Source organism: Octopus bimaculoides, chromosome 2 (assembly GCF_046866305.1).
Source record: "Octopus bimaculoides isolate indiv1 chromosome 2, ASM4686630v1, whole genome shotgun sequence".
Lineage (NCBI taxonomy): Eukaryota > Metazoa > Mollusca > Cephalopoda > Octopoda > Octopodidae > Octopus > Octopus bimaculoides.
The window spans coordinates 169,100,171-169,121,539 of NC_142929.1; the positions used below are offsets into that span (position 1 = coordinate 169,100,171).

The window sequence follows — 21,369 nt, forward strand, 5'->3', positions numbered from 1 at the left end:
AAATTGAACTCACAATTTGCATAAATGCATTCTTGACAGCTGGTTTGGTTAATGAATTAATAACATATTAGCAGTGTTCATTTTTGATGCTGTACTGTTCTACAGAATAAACTTATCAATGTCTGTGTATCCAATTCGATACACAGTGGTTATATATGCAGTTCACTGGATGAAAGGAGCTGATCTCTTTTTCTGCTCATGGTAAAATTATATAAAATCAACTGTATTTAATTCCAGTTTAGATATGCCGAGCTTTTTGAAATTTATGAATTTATTCTGTAGCTTCAAAAACAAACATGTTAATAATTTATAAATGTACATGGGCAGTGTAGATAGTAGAGACAGTAGTGTTGTTTGCTCTGTGGTCAGCTTTTTATTTTCGATGGGGTCAAATATGGTCAATACTTATTAGTCTTAGTGCTTGTCATTAAAAGCCATTGTCACCACAGATATGATTCATGCCAATGGGAATTATCTTATAAAGGCTTTGCAATGTCAAGTTTAAAAACCTCTGGGATAAAATAACACTGGAGTTTAATTTTCATTATTGCATTCTGGAATTTGATTAAAAAATGTTTGGGTGATGATTAAAATCCTTGATATTTGCAAGGTGTAACCACTGTGGTTTATAATACCCAAAGTTTGATGACTACTGATGTTGATTAAGCTTTGCCAGTAGGGTTGGGATAAGTATTATTACTCTATCTCCATTCAGTCGGTTCCTTTTGTTACAAAATAGACTCAGTTCCTTTTGTTACAAAAATAGATATAAAGAAATCAATAATTTTTTTTTTTAATTGGGTTTTAAAAAATCTATTTTTTGTAGGGAAGGACAATTGAGATTATTTCACCAAATGTCCTTTCTCCATCTTGGACAAAAAATAACACTTATTCTAGTTTCTACCTACACAAACTTCTGGTAGAATATCTGGTGCTTTTCTGTCAAGCTTGTTATTGCAGTTATTCTATTTTGTATATTGTCTACCTTTCTATGTAAGCATGGTTCTAGAAAATTTATATTTTGTCGTTGGTTTTACAAAATTTATATTTAGAATTCTAGAGTAAAATATTTTGTTCTCAAAAGCTGGTGTGTTGGTTATATTTTTATTACTTTATGATAAAATGTAACTGGATCGATGAATTCTTGGTGGTTCTGATCACTTTGAGATTTTTACGGAATAGCTACACAGGAGTAGTTTCACACATGTTCACTCCAGGCCCATGACTGATATTCAGGACTTCAAACTGATGAAACTCTCAATTTCAGTGTTCTTACTACTAACAACAGTGAGCTGTACCAACCAACTTATGCTATTTAAGTAGATATACTAAGTTCTTTTCCATGAACACATAGTACAGACCAAGTAACAGGTTATCAACTGTTGACTCTGCCAGTAGGGTTGATATAAATACTAGCATAATATTCAATCAGTTCCCTTTGTTACAAAATAGACTTGGTTCCCTTCGTCAGCTAATTAAAGTTACCTAAAGACACTATTTGTTTTTGTGTTGAGATCAGTCAGATGTCATGTCTTGAATTCATTTTCAGTAAATTAGCAATGTTTGAATACTATTGTGTAGTTTTAAATTTTAGTAATATTTCTCCTGGTGTCAAAAAGACAAAAATAAAAGATTATGCACATGCACACATATTATTCATGGCCTCATCTTTAGAGATAGAAAAATGTGATATTTGCATCTCTGCACTGCAGTTTTGTCTCTGATTATCAATATGTCAGTAGTCTTGTAGTAATTAGTGTTAGCAGCTATTGTTTAAGTAGAAAAGTTCCTATTTCAAATCCATTATGTACACATAGTGAAATAAAGTATATCTGGATGAACAGAGATCAAACTGATTGTAATTAGTAACAAAAAAATTGAGTTTTTAGAGGTGAAGTCAATAGCTCAGAAAACTTGTGTTAATTCTTTGATATTAACTGCTTGAGACTACCTCTGATTCTATAACATGAAACATTCTGCTTTAAAGTGATAAACTAAACATTCTATCTGTCAGTTTATGTTCCAGATATCAGCTCAATAATGCTAGTTATTTTATTAAATTCCTCTGTATTAAAATAAATAGCAATTGGAAATTAAAGTTGTAAAAATTTTGCTTTTTGTTAAGTTGATTTTAATAAAATTTACTTTTTACAGGCAGGTATTTTGATGAGATATCTCAGGATACAGGCAAATATTGTTTTGGTGTTGATGACACCTTAAAAGCTTTAGAAATGGGTGCTGTTGACATTCTGATTGTCTGGGAAAATCTTGATATTACAAGATATATCTTGAAGAACCATTCCACAGATGGTGAGTAAATTAATTTCTTGTTTCATATAACATTGGTTGAGAAAAAATGCCACTGCCCTTTATTTCAAATGAAACATGGGTCAGTGGCATTTTTTCAATTCATTTTGTCCAGTAGTATTTTATTAGTATCTTAAGGAAGAATGTGAATATTAACATTTGATCTCTTTCCTAAAAGTCTGTCTTTGATTGTAAGAATGAATGCACCTTTTAAATGTTTTTTTTAGTTAATGTTTCTTGTTTGTGTCATAAAAGGGCTTGTGACACAATTTTGTTGAATGATAGTTAACTATTTGATAATGTTTGTTAGGAGTAATTCATTGAATACGCTTTCTACTCTAATTTGGGAGTGGACCAACAAAAATAGCTGCCTTGCCCAGGAAGTACAACAGAACACTTTGTAAGATTTGAGCTTATGATTGGAGTTAGTTCTTCAGTTGCTTAGTCTTACAGCCATAACACACAATCCACCTGTCCACTGATGTGTGTGTGTGCTATACCAGCCAGAAACCATAATTTGGATTGAAATATGGTTAATTCCCCCATATATATTATGACAATGTTTTACATAAAATTTGGTTGACTAATTTTAATAATTCCTCAATAATGACTCATGCAAGCATGGAAAAATGGACATTTAAGGATGATGATGAATAACATTTAGTTTTACAAAATTCTTCTTGACACTGACCACATGATTACCAAATTTGATGAAACTATTCTGTAGTTATTTTTAAGCTCATTTAGGATAGATAATTCACTGGTGGCAGTGGTATTATTTTTCAGCTGATATTAATATCGTAATATGATTTGCTTATTAGTACAAAAAGTGGCGCATTTTCAATTACAGTTTAACAATTTCCCTGAGATGAAAAAGTACTAAATAACTTGTATTACTACAGTTCTTGGCTAGTTCTAATGAAGCTGTACATTCATGTAATAATGAAGCTGGTATTCTTATGTTGTAATAATTGTTCCTGTTGTTACTATAATCTCAATGTTATATGTGAGCCCTGAAGATTTTGAAAATTTACGTATTTGCATGTGGTTTGTGCTTCGTTTAAATATTGGAGAGGAGCTTTTTAAATTCTCTTCTCATTAATGTGAGACCTCTATTATTCTGAAGCACAAATCTGATTAGAAATTGGCAATAGAAACTTCTGTTATCAGTTTTAATGGTTAAATAAGATTTATCTAGTGAAAGATGCACCACAATTTTGGCAGGCCTTTCCTTGAACTACCACTTATTTATCTGAACCATGATCTCATGTTTATCAAATGTAGGTTGATTTTTTGGGGGATATTTCTTTCAAAAAGTGTCACTTTAAAATTCAAATACATCAAGTGGCTAGCAGTAGCAAGGGCATCCAGCTATGAAAGAAATTGTTCAGTGAGTTTGAAGGCTATAAAGATATGACTGTTAAATAGTAGGAGTTAAAGATGTAAATACATACTTTTATATGTGTTAGCTAATTTGTTTCTCTTTTTATATTTGTAGAGGAGAAAATCTTGCATTTGAGGCCAGAGCAGGAAAAAGACAAAACACACTTCATGGAAAAAGAAGTTTGTTCTTTCACTATTTTTCTATACCTGCTTTACTGCAATTTCAAAACTTGTTTTTTAGATCTAAAATAATTTGATTTGTTTGTTTATTTTGACAGTGTGTAAACATTTCAAAGTATAGCCTTGAGCTAAAATCTAGATTGCTTTTTTGTAATGTGGCAGGTCACTTTCATTAGAAGCTTCAAGTGTTTTATTTCAGTATATGACTATTTTTCATTACGAGGTGCTTTATTTTGCATTTTTATTATTTTTTGTTCATACAAAGCTGTTACATCTTTAATTTTATTGACATGAGAGAAGTTATGTTTACAACATGGGGTGGCTATAGTTAGCTCATTGAAGTTTAGTTTAAGCAAGTTTAAATAAAAGGCTAGTGGATTTGTTTTTTTATAAAGTATTGCTTCAAAATTTATATTAGATATGATGAAAACTGTTACAGTTGATTTAGTATCATGATTTATACATGTTAACTATTGAAGTAAATTGACTGAGATACGCTATCTTTAATTATTAATGCCTATTTGGTCAAAATTGAGTAAGTTTATTTAAAAAAAAAAAAACGCAAAAAACCTTGTTGAAACTTGCTTGAGTATACCTCATTGTGAACTAGGAATAAGCTTTTCAGTCAATTATTTAAAACTGAAATTTCTTTTTGTGACAGATAGGGACAGGAATGACCATGTAATTAAGAAGTTTACTTCATGATTACTTGGTTCCAAGTATGGTCCCACTGCATAGTAATTCAGTAGACTATGTGGAAATCCATCATATTTGGGTTTCTGCACAATTTAGAAGCATGGAAAACAGAATCAGTACAGTGTTGAGTTAAATACTTTTGTAGTTGGTCAAGATGAAGTTACTGTGCCCATAGCCATCACAAACCTAGTGATATTGCAGTTTAATGTTCCTATCAAATAATTACTGGAACAAAATTGCAGACAGACTGGTCACAGTTTTTACTGATATGAGGGACAACTCAATATAGATAATGAGAAAAAGAGACAAGTAAGGGAGTGTCTGAGGAGCAGGGATCAGTACAGTAACCATAGAAAAGACAGAAAATGGAGGCAGCATGTCAGTGGACTGTATGTAGTAGTGAGATGATGTCATACCAATCAGCTGTGGCTTTTCTTTGAATGCAGTTTAGGATGTCTGTGTGTGTGTAGCGACAGCATTGTCCTAGATTTGGAAGCAGTACACCATTATGGATGTCGTTTAAGTTTTGTGGAGAGTTGTTGGGGATTAAAATACCTTCTAGCACTGAAAAATAAGGTCAGTTTTTGCCAGGTTGATGTGCATTTGCCAGAAGAGATCCATAGTGATATTACTACCTGGCAATTGTAGCAACCGTGTAGGGATTTAGTGGAGTTGGTTGCAATATTGTTTTCTTAATATATGTAATGATTCTGCCTATTGGCATGCTTCAATTAAATGTTTTATTAAGTCACAATTCACAGAGTCTGTTTGTTCAGTGCAGGTTTGCTGAAGGTAATATCTGTATTGTGGTGAATGTTACTGGTAGTGACTGCATGTAGGGCATTGATGTATTGGAGAAATAAAACTGAAATTTGGGATATGCAAGATTTGATAGCGTGAGTTAGAAAAAGTGCCATCCGTACATGCCAAGATGGTGTAATCTGATAGAAAGTGATGAATGAGAAGTGGAGGTCATAGAAAAGAAATTACTTGGGAGATTTACACAGCAGACAATGTGATGCTTTGCCTTTGTCAAGGTGCAGTGATACTGATGACGGTTTTCACTAAATTTATCGAGAGTGAGAGCCCTCTAATGTAGGTCTCCAGTAGGTTTGCCCTTATGCAAGTCATATTGGTAGTCATAAAGGGAAGGAGAAGGATTTGAAGAAGTGGACAAACATCGTTAATGGCTGTTTATTTCTCTTTTCAGTTGTGTGTGCTATAAGAAAATAGGTAAAAACAGTTTGTAGGGCCAGAAGGGTTGCTCTTCTTGAGAATGGGATATACTGTTTTGTGTTTGCAAAGACTGGGATATATCTCTGGAGAGAGTTGTTAAGAAGTTTAATGAGGATAGGAGCTAGTTCTGGGATGCATTGTTTAAAACTAATAAAAGGAACATTGTCCTGGCCTCTGACCTTATTTTTATAAAGCAATCGGAATTGCTTTTGTGTTGGGTATAGGAGTTGTGTATTACCAGGTTAACCATGATTTTGTACTCCCCTGGCACACTAGTAATTCACCAAACAATAAGGTGTGGTTCAGATTAATTTTCCCAGTTATATTTGTCTCCGTCAATTTGTGGACCACTTTTCAATAATTATGAGGTGCAATGTTGCAATCTAGGCATTGTTGCACTCTCTCTCCTGCCCAGTCTACTCCTAAATACTTGTACATTCTGGTGATGGCCACAACAGACAAACTTGATCAAAGTATGTTGTTCTGCTGCACTTGTGTGCAGCCCAGCAGTGTTTGAGACCAGTGAAATTATTGATGTTATAGTTATTTCTATATATATGTGTTCCTTGTAATTTTCTGAGATGAGTGGGAGAGCGAGTCAGCCCCTTTAGGATGTTGTATGGTGTTCTCTGGTGTGGGAGTTGACTTCTTGTGTAGTGACAAGGACTGTAGGGATTGAAGCTAACTGCAGTAGCAAACCCTTTCTCACATGTGTAGATGGTTTTGTTTTTCATTGTGTCGGTTGTCTCTGTACAACATGTTATGAATTGTGCACTGTTTCAAGTTTTTTTGTAGTTTATTGTGGCTTTTGGGGAAATTAGGAGCTTTGACAGGGCTGGCTTAGTCCATGATGGATCTAATGTATTGTTTGTAAACCATTGCTGTTTCCTTCTGTTAACCAAATGTGGTACCTGGGATTGCTCTAAGTATTTGCATTGCTTTGCTTTCTTTACTGTCTTCTGTATTTTGGAAATAAGTTGTATGTGACTCGTAGTATTTATATTTTCTCTGTGTCGTGTGTGGCTTAGTTGTTGTTGAGGAATATTTGTTTTTGATGTTCTATGTTGTTGCTGATAGGAAGGAAAACTGGATTTAGTATGTTGCTGTGGAACTTGTTGGGCAGTAGTGTCACAGGAATGAATGAAGATATGAGTGCGGTGGTGTCTGTGTATGAGTCTGTTTATGTTATATTATGTAGGAATGTTGTGAAGGTATATGTTGGAAAACTGAGTGAGAGGAGCAACCTCTGTGGTAATCCATTTGGTAAATAGGTTGTAGAAGTGTAGGAGCGTGGCCGTTGCCAGTATCGCCTGACTGACCTTCGTGCGGGTGACACGTAAAAGCACCTACTACACTCTCTGAGTGGTTGGCGTTAGGAAGGGCATCCAGCTGTAGAAACTCTGCCAAATTTAGATTGGAGCCTGGTGTTGCCATCCGGTTTCACCAGTCCTCAGTCAAATCGTCCAACCCATGCTAGCATGGAAAGCGGACGTTAAACGATGATGATGATGATGATAGGCTTGGCTGTCTTACATATAGTTTACTGGTTTTGAGTATCTTTTGTATGAGTAAATAGTGAGGAGCGGAGCTGGAAATTTGTTCTGGTGTTAATGGTATTTAGAATTGCATGGGTGGGATGGGGTGAAGCCATCTTGTATTATCTGAACACGTGATTTAGAGAGGGGAATGTATCAGTTGGTGATGTCAAGGATTATGTTTGATCATTTGTCTAATCCCTGACAAGATTGTGAAAATTTGACAGTGTAGGTAAGAGTAGTCTTAGATGTTAAGTGCAGTGATTCCTGTAGGTGTGAGGTGTTTTAAATGTAGATTTGTTTGGCTGAGGCTTTTGAATTTAGGGGGCTTTCATAAAAGAAATGGGTCAGAATCACGATCTTGATGGAAGATGCAAATTCTTTGTGTTAGTGTCTTTGTGTAGTTTTTGGCAACTGAGAAATAGCTGATGGGGATGAATTATTAAGGTTGTTATTGTGACATGAGCTCTAGTGTGACCACTGTTATTGATATTGCTTATTACTCTGTATAGTGTTTTATCATTAGTTTGGTGGTTGTGTAGATTTGGTGTTTGAGTTTGTCTCTAGTTATTATGAGGTTAGCTATTTTTTTACTGAAATGTTGAATTTGCCAAAATGGGATGTGATTTTTAGATATAAATTTATAATCTATGTGTGGCAGTGTCTGTGATTGGAGATTGTATTGCTGCTGAATTCTGTAAACCTTGTATTTGCTTCATGACAGAATCTTCTCCATTGAGCTTTCTAATTTTGTAAATGTGTCTTTGCTTTTTTTCATTGATGTGCAAATAGTAGGTGGTCTGAAATTAGTTGGGGAATTGTTTGTCAGGTGAATGTGGTAGCTAAGCATGGAGAGCAGGTGATGTCTAGGGAAGAGGTGCAGTTAGTTTGGTGATGTATATATGTGTATGTTGGTGTGGGTGTAAAGAGAGTCGAGTTGCAATGATATTACATCACCTCTCTTGTTATCTGTACTATTTGAAAACCAGGAGGTGTTGAGTGCATTGAAGTCTCCCCAATGATGGTGTTTGTGAGAGTGTTAAAGTGCTGTAGCTGGTTGGGGTGCAACCTGGTGGGACAGTTGGTGAGGTTGGTAGTGGTATGTATATGTTTATTATATTAATGTGCTTCATGTTGCTAGTTTTATACAGTTTCTAGTGTAGTGTTGTTTCCTGTTAGTTGATGAATGTCATTTGTGATATCTATTGAATGCAAGTTTGTTTTAAAAATTATGTTATAGGATCTTTTCTGTTGTTAAAGTGTCTGCTTGGTCTGATTTGAGTAAAATTTCGAATAGTTGTTATTTGGTGTTTTGGTGAAAGAATGTTTCCTAAACTATTGCTACATGAATGTTGTGAGTGATGATGAACACTTAGTTCCATAAAGGTTTTTTTTAATGTCATTAGTGTTGTAATGCAGAATTAAAAAAAAAAAATTTGTTTACACAATTTATTTTTCTGTATGAAATGTTTATTTTTAAAAGTATTCATACAAACCTGTGACTGTAGGGAGTTAAGGTACCACTTGTTTTTATTGTCACTGTATTTTTCTGGATTATTTGTAAGTGTTGTTTGGTGGAGTTTGTATGTATTTTGAAGGCTTTTTGTAAGAACTTTAGCTGATTGATGCAGAGGTGTAGCTTCTGCTCTCCCTGATGGTATTCACACTTGTGAGAGAAATATGTGTCCAAAATTTGTTCTGTTGGCTTTCTAGCCATGGCCAGTCTGTTGTCTTCTTTGATGTATTCAATAATGCTTAAACTTTTTTGTATGTAACTACCTTTCAAGACAGTAGGATTATTTAAGGAAGATTTAGGAGCTCTTTCTTGCTGCTCAGGACTCCCTTATTAGCACATGGTGTGTGTGTGTAAGAATAGTGGTATAGAAAGGGATATTTGAGGGGGGGTTCTGATTCTGTACAGTTAGGAGTTTGATGCAATGTAGGCAGCAAATTTCTGAGCAAGAGTACCACCTAGAGGACCGTCTTGGTTGAGAAGTAAGGCAAAGGAAAATTCTGCAAAGTTAGCAGATCCTCTCAACAAGAGATTAGAGCAAAATGATTGGTTGCAGTTTGAGAGGCAGGCTCTGCCAACCTTTGCATTTTGGATGGTGGTCTTGCAGGAGTTGCAGTATTGTCTAAAAGCTGTTGCTTACAGTGGATAGTTGTGATGTGGCTTATATCAGATGCAAAAACATTGATAATTGGAGGTGAGCAAAATGACCCTCCTTTTCCTCTCATGTCAATTTCACTGTTCCACTTTACAATGACAATAAATATCAGACAAAAGAACTGGGGTTGGTATTATTAACAAACACCCATGAATATGATAATGTAACATTGGTGACCAATTGGAATTAGTAATAAATAAAAAAAGTATAATTTTAGTAAAATTGCAATTTCCGATTAAAGGATTGGTCTTATTGCCATTGATAATTTTTACATTCATTTTTCTGTTTGTATGGGTTAGAAGAGTCTTCTCAAGCACAATGACCCTTTTCCATCTTCCTTCAGCTTCCTCTTCTTCTTTTGGATTACTGCTCACTCCATCAGTCAGTTTTTATCCTCTACATGCATCACTTCTTTATTAACACATTTTTCTCTCTTGCATACTGCATCTGATTCCCTTTAATCCTGTCTTTTTCTCGGTTCATTTATGCTGTTGCTCATGCACACTAACATTATACATTTATCAGTGCACACTCACTTCATTTCTTTCCAGCCTTTGCACATCCTCCCCATGGATGCTCAGGTTTTGTTACCATGCAACATCGCACTTCGTACACAAGCATCATACAATCTGCCCTTCATTCAGAGAGAGAATTCTTGTGTTGCCGTCGGAGGTAATAGCTCCCAGGACTTTTTCCACCCCGTTATATATATTATGCTTTGGGAATATATTCCTCCACAGCTGTTTTGGTTAGCTTGATAACAGAAGCTATCAACTGCCTCTAGGGAGCCTACTAAGCATTACTATTCTTGTTCATCTGCTACATATGAAATCTTTCTTTGTCAGTTTCTCTAATCCCACTGCATTTCTTATGCACTCATATGTCACTTTTCTGCATATTCAATATGGTCATCTCTCTAATGTTTTAGTGTATTACATTCTTTCCTGCTCATTTGAACTATGTTACCTCTTTGCAAGGTTTATTTCATCTTTCAATTTAGGCTTTGCTTTCATGTTTGGAGTTTAAAAAAAATTCCTTGACAGATGAAGTCTAGATATTAGTATACAATAGTTTCCACAGATAGTTGGTTTTAAACCCTTTTGTTATAGCCTGGAGACTTATAACAAACAGGAAGTGGTTGAGAATTGAGCCCTGGTAGGTACTTGCCTGCATACTACATTCCTTGCTATCTCATCTTGTTCACAGCATCTCTTTACATGACTTAACATGATTTTCTCAAGTCATTCATCTACACTCAGTTTTCTTGAGACTATAGACTTTGGTACCCTGTTAAAACCTTTGTATAGGTCAGTGAATGTTAGGTAGAATGGTTTTCACTTAGCTAAAAGTTCTTGTTCTATTTCTAAGACATCACTGGCAGTACCATTTTCTGCTACAAATTTGAATTGCATCTCATCTCTTTCTCATCAGTTATGATATAACTTTTATAACCTGTTCTATATCAAGTTGCTGTCTTGTTAGTTGACTGGTATAACACTATCATCATCCACTGCAAATTTCGTTTGTAGTAGTTGATGATGATAATAGTGTTACACCAGTCATTTAGCATGAGCCCTCTTTCTCATATTTTCAGCATCTTACCTACTCTCCTTGATGATGTAGATGCCTTCATATCCTTCATTGTGCTTTAACTATATAGTTATATAACTGTCAACTTCAATAGCTGATCCTTCTGTTGAGTTTATTTAAAGTAGGTTCTCTCTTTCTTGTGTATTCTCCTCATTCAGTAATTTTTTGTTATAACATTTCCAAGTCTGTCTGTGTAGCAATAATGTGGCAGGTGCATTTCTGTCATTCTGTATGTATTTTTCTCAAAAATATCTTGATTTACACTACATTGCAATCAGGCCTCAGACCCCTCTTGTAGAACATTGGCAATCCTCATACTTTCAGCTCATTTCCTTTCTCCATATTCCAGACATCTAGTTTCTCATTAGCTATCTGATATTGTTATCCTTCTAGGCTGCCCGTTTAATTTTTACAGCTCTATCTACTTTGCTGTTCCACCACCATGTCTGACATCTGTTCAGTTGGAACATTATTCCATCCACAGATTTGGTCTGCAGCTAGCAGCAGATTATCTCATAATGTTTCAGTTGACCTCTCTGTTATAAGTCTCAATCTCCTCATCATATATCTTAACTAATACTTCTGTGAACCTACATTTGACTGAAAGCTCTTTCACTTTCCATAACTTCCTTCTCTGGGTATTACTTCTGTATTTATTAGGTATTTTTTAATGATATTTTTTTCTCTGTTAACCATATATGAAAGAGTTTTGTTAAATATTTTACTTTACTTTTCAGACGGGAGTTGAGTTGGAATTAGTGGACCAAATGCCTCTTCTTGAATGGTTTGCAAATAATTATAAAAACTTTGGTAAGAGTTTTATTTCTTTTTTTCTTTAAATCTAATTTAATGATTTAGTTCAGAGAGAATATTTTTGTTAGTTAGCATAATTATTAGATGATGCTTTAAGAAATAAGTTTATTAATGTTTTGTTTGTACTTTAAGAAATAAAATCTGATGATGATATTATTTACTGCATTATTTGTGTTCCAAATTTCCTGCACTATATATTATGAAATCTGAAAAGTTGTATATTTGTGTAAGGAAAGATTTTTATATTTCGGTTTATATAGTGCTGGAGCTGAGGACAATTTACCAATCATTCCAAAATATCTTTAGTTGAGAAACTGGCTTTGGTATAAGGAAATAAGTTATATGAAGAAAATATGTAATGCTAGGAGCATAGTTATGTTATTCTCATTCAACGCCTCAAAGGAAATGATCTTATTGTTTCCTTTTTTATGTTTTAATAGGTGCCACATTGGAAATAATTACAGACAAGTCCCAGGAAGGTGCACAATTTGTGAAAGGTTTTGGTGGTATTGGAGGTAAGTTGAGAACCTTGAATTTAAAATCTGGAGTGGAGTAGACAGTCCTACAAGACAATGAACTACAGACATTGTTTTAGTTGAAGATTGTGGGAGGGTTCCTTTATACAAGACTTGGTTAAGTTCCTTCATTCTGCTACCAAAAACTTGGGAGGGAAGAAAAGATGAAATGAACTCAATGACTAATGTTATCTTACTAATTATAGTAAGTATGGCAGACAGCTCCAGACATGTTTCAATATTTGGCCTCCTCAGCTAATCATGGACTGTTTTATTTGCCAATGCAGTAATTTTTACACTATTATGCACGAGTTGTAAAAAAATTAGCATTTTTTTTTTTTAAATTGCTGAGAAATGCCTAATGTAATTTGTGAGTTTTCCAAAATGGTTTATTTGATTGAGGAATAAAAGTGAATAATATTTGATAACCCTATTTTAATTCCATTTTTTTAAAAATTGGTTAACCTTGTGAATATATTTCTGAACCATTCTTCTGTTTTAATTTCTAAAATAATTGTGAGTTTTGACTGGTTACATAAAGCAACTATGTTTTGTTATTCCTATAAGAATGTATTTGCCGAAACTATTCTGATTACAAGTTAATTTAATGAAATGTACAATTATTTAAATTTTGTTTAAATATCTGTTCATAAAATGAATTATAAATAAATAAATAAATATTCCCCTGGGATAAATAACAGAAAAGCAGCTGTACTGAAGAAATGTGCATATTATTGCATTTTTCATTTGAACTGGAATGTATGTAGAACAAGTAATATATAAAGGCAAAAATAGTACGAGAAATTGAAATTTATTAAAATTTGACTAACCTGCAGTGTACTATGTTTTCCACATACAGAATAACCTTTTTTTTTCTCTTTCAGCCATTTTGCGGTACCAAGTAGACTTCAATATTTTGGAGGTACACGAAGATGGTTATGATGAAGATTTTGATCTTGAAGATTACTGAAGATTTAGTTTCAGCAATGTGTTGTGCTGGTGTCACGTCCACTTGCTGCTTGGCCACATGTGTTTGCGCAGTTGCTGTGAGAAGTACTACACAGCACATCTCAAACATACGACTGTCAGCCCCTATTTCTTCTTCCTCCTTTCCAAATCTGTTTAGATATCATCTCTGTCTGGAACATTTTTCATTTTCTAACCGCTCTTATTTTCAACACAGCAGTGGCCGGACAAAAGCTTTGGCTTTAATGATACATGTCACTGAAAGGATAGCACCCATAATGAAATATATTCTTTTCAATACAATTAAGTACTGATTTGGACTAAATTTCTATTATATAATGAATTTATATAGTTTATTTTCAGTTATTTCATTGTGTTTATTTTTTTTTTATTTTCTTTTATCACTTATGAGATGCCAAGTAATATGTTGGCTTGAAATTTTTTATTTCATACATAACAAAAATTTCTTGGCAAGAATGAAGAAAAATGAGAAACTGGTCTGATTTCTGTAAATGACATGCTTCTGATATGTTTTTGTGTGTGTGTGCATGCATGTGGTCACTGCTTGTTTCCAAACCTTTTCACTCATTCATTCTGATCATAAAGAAGCTTGATATATAGACATCTTGATTTCTTGTTAGATTTAAATCTTTTTAAAGCTTAGGAAAATTGAAATGATATGACCTACATATGTATATATGTATTTTATATACGATGAATTTTATCTTTTATCATAGATTGTTTATTAGGGTTGTTCATAAGACTGCAAGATTGTTATGAAAAGGAATCAAATGATGTTCACTCTGAGTGGGTGTCTGACTTGTAAGTGTAATAGGCAGTGTACCACTATGACATGTTTGTGTCAAGATCGTTGTTGGCATCTAGCAAGAGCCATTTACCATCCTAAAATCCATATGGAAATTCCTCTGCAGTTTGTTAGTGACTATTCCTCATCTTAATTTATTTTAGAAACCTATCCTGAAGAATTCTATAAGTCTTTGAATTTTTCTGAGAATACTTTGCTTTGCTGCTTTATTTCAATTTTGTCTTCCCACATCTAAACTCTCAGCTGGTTGGCATTGGCAAGATGTAGCAGCAGTTGTGTGGTTTACTTTTCATGCCAATACATTTAGATTGCCTCTGTAGGTTGGTTTTAGGGCAAGTTGGCTTCAACAAGTATAAGGGATCAAAAGAAAGTTACTCCCCATCCACTTTTTTTCATTATTATTATTATTATTTAAAAAGAAAAAAATCTTTACTTTCTAATTCTCCTTGAAAACTTTTTACCCCTGTTGCTATTTACCTTGCCCTACTTCTCTCAGACCCCTTTCCCCGTTGCTAACTCCCTTGTTGTTCCACGTTAATCACCTATACTTTCTCTCACCTTATGGGTGCACAGCAGTGATTTCCAGTATTTAAATTTTGCTTGCTGTGAGTAATTATCTCACTCACCAGTGACCTTTATTTTTAAAGGTTATGGCAAGTAATTTTAATGGACAGTCTTGCAGATCTAGAAATCTGTTGAAAAAGATATGTGGCCAATAAAAGCATAAAATGGTTTGGTGTTTCAATTTTTTTTTCTGTGTATGTGTGTGTATGTATATATATGTATACATATGTGTGTATGTATGTGATATATACACACACACATATGCACTTTATATTTGTTGTGTGCATATTTTTACATCTTTTTCAGCCTTTAATAGAAATTCAAGGAATAGCTAACCTTTTTCATAGCCTTAATTCTCACAATACAAAGTTCTTGTCTTATTGGTATTAGCATTTAATGTCCATATTCCATGCTGGTATAAGTTGGATGATTCGACAGGATCTGATGTGTCCAAGGATTGCATTGTATTCCAATGTCTGTTTTGGCATGGTTTCTACATTTGGATGCCATTCCTAATGCTAACAACTTTACAGTTTGGACTGGGTGCTTTTTTATGTGCCACCCGCATTGTTGGAGTTGTTGTTCAGTTCACAGGACTGCAAACCCTGGGGGAAATTGGGATAGGACCGCTTCATGCTAGGGTATGAGGGTATTATTATGAGAAGTGGGGTGAGAATAGAGCAGGTTCTTGTAGAAGTATCTATGTAGCTACTTATATCTAGTAAGGAAAAGGATAAGAGGAGAAGAGAAAAAGATCAGGATTTGCAAGAGATAGATAATAGCAATGAGGTGCCCAGGGGGTCCCCACAAAGCACAAACTGAAGTGAAGTGGTTAGGTGAGTAAGCAGTTTGAAAATTTGTTAGGGAAGGAGAATGAGGGATGGAGAGGATTGATATGTTAACTGTATTTTGAATACAATTTAAAAAGTGGTTCTTTTATGTGTCATAATGAAACTTTTACTCAGGACAATTTATTTTCATATTATTACATGTAATTAAATTTATATATAATGCAGGTGTTTTCAGAAGAGTTATCATGGAACCAGAAGTGGTTTTGAAAGAGTTAATTCATATAGCTGAACTGTTGTTAGCAAATCAAGATTTTGAATTAATTTTACAGAAGTATGTTGTTGGTTCTCTAATGGAAAGAGTAATAGTTGACAAATTGTTTCATCTTAATGATATATGATATCATCATCATCAAATATAGTTTCAGAAATATAAGTTACTGTGGGTTTACTATTTGTCATTTTTCTGTTTTTTAAGGGTTTTGCTGCAGGTTCTGGCTAATAGAATATTTCTAGGAAAAGAAGTATTTTACTGAAAAGGCAGATTTAAAATTGATATTAAACTTCATAATTGAATTTGTTGCTCCATTACAAACATTCTTAATTATAGACATCAATAGTGAGGTTGTATTGCTTGTTTCAAGTCTTAAAAAAGTGCACTCAAATGCAAATCCAGTATAATCTTAAAAGAAATGTGTATTCATTGATGGGCTATGAGTTGAGAATTGTGGATGAGATGTGAAAAGAATTAAAAAGCATTGATAAATTGTGTGATGTATTTTCTGTTTGAAAATTTTCAGGTTTGTATGGTTTGGTTCTGTGAGCATCTTTTCCCTTTAAGAAGGGTTATAGGAAACTTATGGACTTTAATCTGATTTGATATAGTTGTGGATTTGAATGTATTCCAATAGGATCTTGCAACTGGATTGATTGTTATTCATTTGAAAGGAAACTGAATTTTATCTAAAGAGGATAGTATAAAAGACATTGTTTTTAATCTCAGAAAGCTGACTAAATTCTTGTTGATGTAATTTATGTAACCTTGAGCACATTTAAAGTTTCATCAAAGTAACAAGATAATGAAGCACTTGTGTGCCAATATATAATTAATGAAAAAAAAACTTATGAATATGATGGCTTTGTTTAAAGAATACTTGACTTATTTCTCCAAATATATTGTATCATCAAATGTTTACATTTTTTCAAATTCGTGTCAGACACCCTCCAGAATTTTGCCATAGAAATTTGATTTTGCTATAATCATTTTTGGATTGGCTTCATGTATTTAATGTCTTGGAGATGAATGTGATGTGGAAAAAAAAAAGGTTTAAATTAGACTTATACAGATTATGTATAAGTTTGTAGATCTTGTGGGTTTTTATTAAACTTCCTTCATTTCTCAAAGAAATATATCAAGTGGTACTCTTGTTAGTTACCTGGTCGATGTTACTTGATAGATTTTGGGTTTTCTTCTATGTCTATCATTTGAGATTGTATAGATTTTTTATGTAGAGTCTTCATCAGTCATACAAACTGGAACCAGATTGAATTTATGACTATTCAATAATTTAATTCTCTGACTTCTCAGTTATTGTGGCTCTTAGTGTTTCAGTTTCCTATTTAAGTCATTTCTACTTCATCTTTCTTAAGAATTTGTCAACTTCAATCACTCCTTTGCTTTTTACCACCATTTGACTAATTCTCATGACACTACAGGCTTACATTTGCCATTTATTTTAACAAGCCAGTTGCCTGCCTATGTTTTACTCTGGTTACCGTGTATCACTTTTTGATTTCTTTAATACTGTTCCCTAAGCTTTAATTTGCTTCATTGCTAACAGGATTAATCTGGAAAGATTTGAGATTGGTATAGGATATATATGGATTGAAGCTGGAAAATAGAAATGGTAGTTGTTTTCCTGTAGATGCACTGTTAAATGTTTGATGCTATACTTATATATTGATTTTGTGTCTTCACTTAGAGGGAAGAATCAAAATATAACCATTTTGTTTACATGGGTTCAGGTATGGCTGTTTAGTTATTGGGTTTGCTTCACAGCCATGGGGTTTCAACATTTGATCCTGCTATGTAGTATGTTGGGCAAGTGTCTTATATAGTTTCACTTCAAGCAATACCTCAGAAACTGCAAGTCAGTTGTATATGTGTGTGTTTATCTTTTACTGATGTCCATTAATGAAAGATATAAGCACTAAGAAACTCTGAAACTGGTGACTCTCTTTTGTCACTCTTACTTTTGCAAATACAGTAAACCAATGATTAGCTTACTGGATCTCTGTAACAAGCAACACTATTGTTCACAAATTGTAATATTACATTTAAGTAAAGTAGTTGGTTGGTTTTGAAGTTGTATGGGGAAAAAATGTTGGGGATTGCCTCGTGTTTCCATTAGAGGTAGTTTTTCTTTGATGTATGAAAATGATTTTAAAACTGAACTGCCTGAATCAGAAAATCTTAAAAGATTATCACAAAACAAATTTTGCAGTGAAAATGTAATACACTGGTTTCAAAACTACAATTATAGGATATTTCAGTTGGAAGAAACATATATAGATTCTAACTAAAACAAAAGATTAGGAAATGAAGTACGTCTTTATCCAGCTGCTATACAAGTTTTTTTTTTGTGTCATCTTTTACGAACAGGCAACAGAATTTTGCATACTTTTCTTAAAAGTAAGTTATAACTTACCATGTGGCAGAATTTGTAAGCGAAATTTAGTGACCAAAGCCTCATTTAAGAAGTGCTGAAGATCCAGACTTTCATGTGATTCAAGGAAGGAATATGCTGGAATGGCCTTGACTTACAAGTAGATATTTTCTGCTCTGCAAGTTTATAAACAGATTTTAATGTTGTTGCAATAATAAGAGCTGTATGAATTCTGTTAATAGTTAAGTACATTGGCATGGACACAAGTGCAGTAAGACTAGACTAACTGCAGTTGATCTTGTTGAGTATTCTTTCTAATCAACCATCTGTATTTTCTCTATTCTGATGTTTACCTTTTAAAGCTTCAAATGGAATTCATTTTGCATTCTTTTTATCCATTTTGAAGTTGTAAGAAAGAAATGATGAGGGAGGCTCATGAACATTTGCACACGTTATTTAAACCTTGTCATCAAAAGCATTTTGCAGTGCATGTGTTTTTGTTTATGTAAAAGGTCAAGATCTGATAAAGCAAGTTAATTGCAGAGAAAGCTTGAATATAAATATTGGATTTCTTTAGAGTTGGGGTATATGACTTCCTAGTTATAGACTTCCCTCACACTGGCAGTTAATATCTACATAGAAAATCTGTTTCTTACAATGTCCATTTGACTTGGTTTTACACTGCTACTATCACTCTCTGTTTCTAGTTTCTCTCTTTCTCCTAGTTTCAGTTCACTTGTATTTGCTTTTGATACTTCATGTTTGGCTCCAAGACCGATCTCAACACTGAACTCTACAAAGGAAATGACAAAAGAGCTAGGTACCTGCCTACCACAACAATTGATGTCCTAATATCACCTTGATAATGCCTCTCTGTGAGGGACTCTGCCCAACCCCCACCTACATCTTCTCTGCCCTGTCAACCATTTCTTCCTTCATTTCATCTCCAAGATCAGAATAGGCACATACTACATTCTCCTGCTTACTCAGTTAACTTCCGTTTTCCATTATTTTTCTCTGCCTACTGTCTCCACCATTCACCTTTCTGTACCTTCTCTTTCCTGTGTTAACATATTACTTATCTGTTATCACCCTCAGTGTCCTCTCATATCTAGTGTAACCCCTTCCCCCAAACCTCTCCTATATTCACTCTATTTTCAACTGTCACCTGTCCCAACACGTCTTCATCACCCTCTCTCTTTATTATTGCTCTCTGACTCACCTATTCTCTTTATCTTACTCTCTAACTCACCGTCCTTTCTTTTCCAACTAGAATATCCATGTATCTACTCTGCAGTAAGATACCTGTCCCTCTATACCTTTAATCTCTCATTAACTGGCACAAAGTCACTCCCCACTCTCAGTTGAGGGGTCTTTGTCTTGCTGGTGCCATGTAAAAAACACCCAGTACACTCTGTAGTGATTGGTGAGTGTCCAACTGTAGAAACTATACCAAAACAGACAATGAAGCCTGAAACCGTCCAACCCTTGCCAGCATAAAAAAATAGACATTAAGTAATGATTGATGATATAGTTTCTGCCTCTGGTGGGTCAAGCAACTATATAAAAGCTGCCATTTTTATTAATTTTTACTGGGTTGCAAGCTTACACGTGTAATTCCACCACTTGAAGCATGGATTCATTTATTTGAGTTTCAGTCTTGTAAGCATTTGGACAAGGCCTCTGGCAATGAATTATCTTGATCTCACTGAATACTAACAGCAACTACACTTTAAAGCATGAGCCATAAAATAACCCTAAAATCTGCTGGACAATGTCTGCAGTTCAAAATCCAACCTAGATTCCAAGTTTCACCAAATAACAAACAACATTCTCCTGTTATAGCTTATTTATGCTGCACTCAAAATAGGAATTTCACCCTTAAAACTATATCCTTCAGTTACTTTAAATGCTAGGTAATCTCAGACCTGTAATCTAGCAAAGAATGCACCACAAAGAACAACCTTCTTGAATAAGATCAGACAAAAAATATTTCAGTTCCCAGCTATAACTAATCCTGTATAAAGCTCTGGTAAGATCTACAACAGAAAGAATTCCACTTCTTTTTAATGCTTTAATCTGGAGGAAAGTATGGCAGTTATGAAGTTCACAGGTGATCTAAGACCAGTGTATATAGTTTATGGCATCTGGGATGGTGCTACTATGTACACGCATACACTCTAGAGAAAGATCACTCAACTGACTGGTGGTACAATTTTGGTCTCTAATATTCTGGTTCACAAATGTACTATCTCCTCAATATTACCTTTTCTAATGCAACAAATGAGGTCTCTGCTCCTTTGAGCTACCTGGTCATGTGCCACCTCTTCTTAGGCTCTCATCTTATTTCTCTTCCTTTCAGCACTCATATTGTCTCCACTCTAGGTACAAATAAACCACACTGATCAACCCTCTGGAATTTTCTCTTGCATCTAGGGAGAATATCAGTTGCAATGTTGATCTTGCTAGTTTCAGATCACCTTTGAATACCATAACTGCAGCATCTTCCACCAGTCAAAACTATTAGAAAGAAATGGAATTCTTTCATTTCTTAATTTACTAGATATTTTGAAGTGCAGGAGAGTGACAGCTGGTAACATTTAACTGTTGTCTTAGTCTTTGCAAAATGTAAATTTATGCACTCCATAGAAGCTATTTCTAGTATGTGGAGCAACCCAACAAAAACTATCTCTGCTTGAATTTATCTTTTACAATGGTAATGGGAGGTTGATTAAATTAATATACTTTTAAAGAATAAAGTTTAGAATGGTACAACAATGCACTATAAAACAAAAAATGGACTACATACCTGTTGTAATTTGGTTATCTATAGTCCGATGATATTTTGGAATTACAATTCCTTCTTCAGATCTTAGATGTAGTCTCTTGAAATGTTTGTACCATTAAAACATTTTTATATTGTAATTGATAACTTCAAGTGGTTGCAACTAAGATGTTTAACAACACTGTGCCAGGAGTCTCTGTCCCCCATTAGCTTTGGTAGGTTTCAATTTCATGTGTGTCTCTGCTAATAACATTAAAGCAACTGAATGGTCTTCATCCTGTTAGGGTGGAGAAGTCTCCAAAATGATATCTGTATGGCCTGTTGTTCAGTATAGAATGTGTCCATAAATTT

At 34.1% G+C, this 21,369-nt stretch overlaps 1 protein-coding gene across 1 annotated transcript in view; it reads left to right on the forward strand.

The window, feature by feature from the left end:
• Positions 1 to 14,948, forward strand: part of LOC106872975 (eukaryotic peptide chain release factor subunit 1) — a 36,098-nt gene extending 21,150 nt beyond the window's left edge. Inside the window, exons 7-11 of the mRNA XM_014920161.3 lie at positions 2,155 to 2,310; positions 3,806 to 3,870; positions 11,833 to 11,905; positions 12,349 to 12,423; positions 13,308 to 14,948. Of these exons, the coding sequence (XP_014775647.1) occupies positions 2,155 to 2,310; positions 3,806 to 3,870; positions 11,833 to 11,905; positions 12,349 to 12,423; positions 13,308 to 13,393 (455 nt within the window). The 3' untranslated portion in view covers positions 13,394 to 14,948. The remainder of the gene's footprint in view (positions 1 to 2,154; positions 2,311 to 3,805; positions 3,871 to 11,832; positions 11,906 to 12,348; positions 12,424 to 13,307) is intronic.
• Positions 14,949 to 21,369: the final 6,421 nt, after the last annotated feature.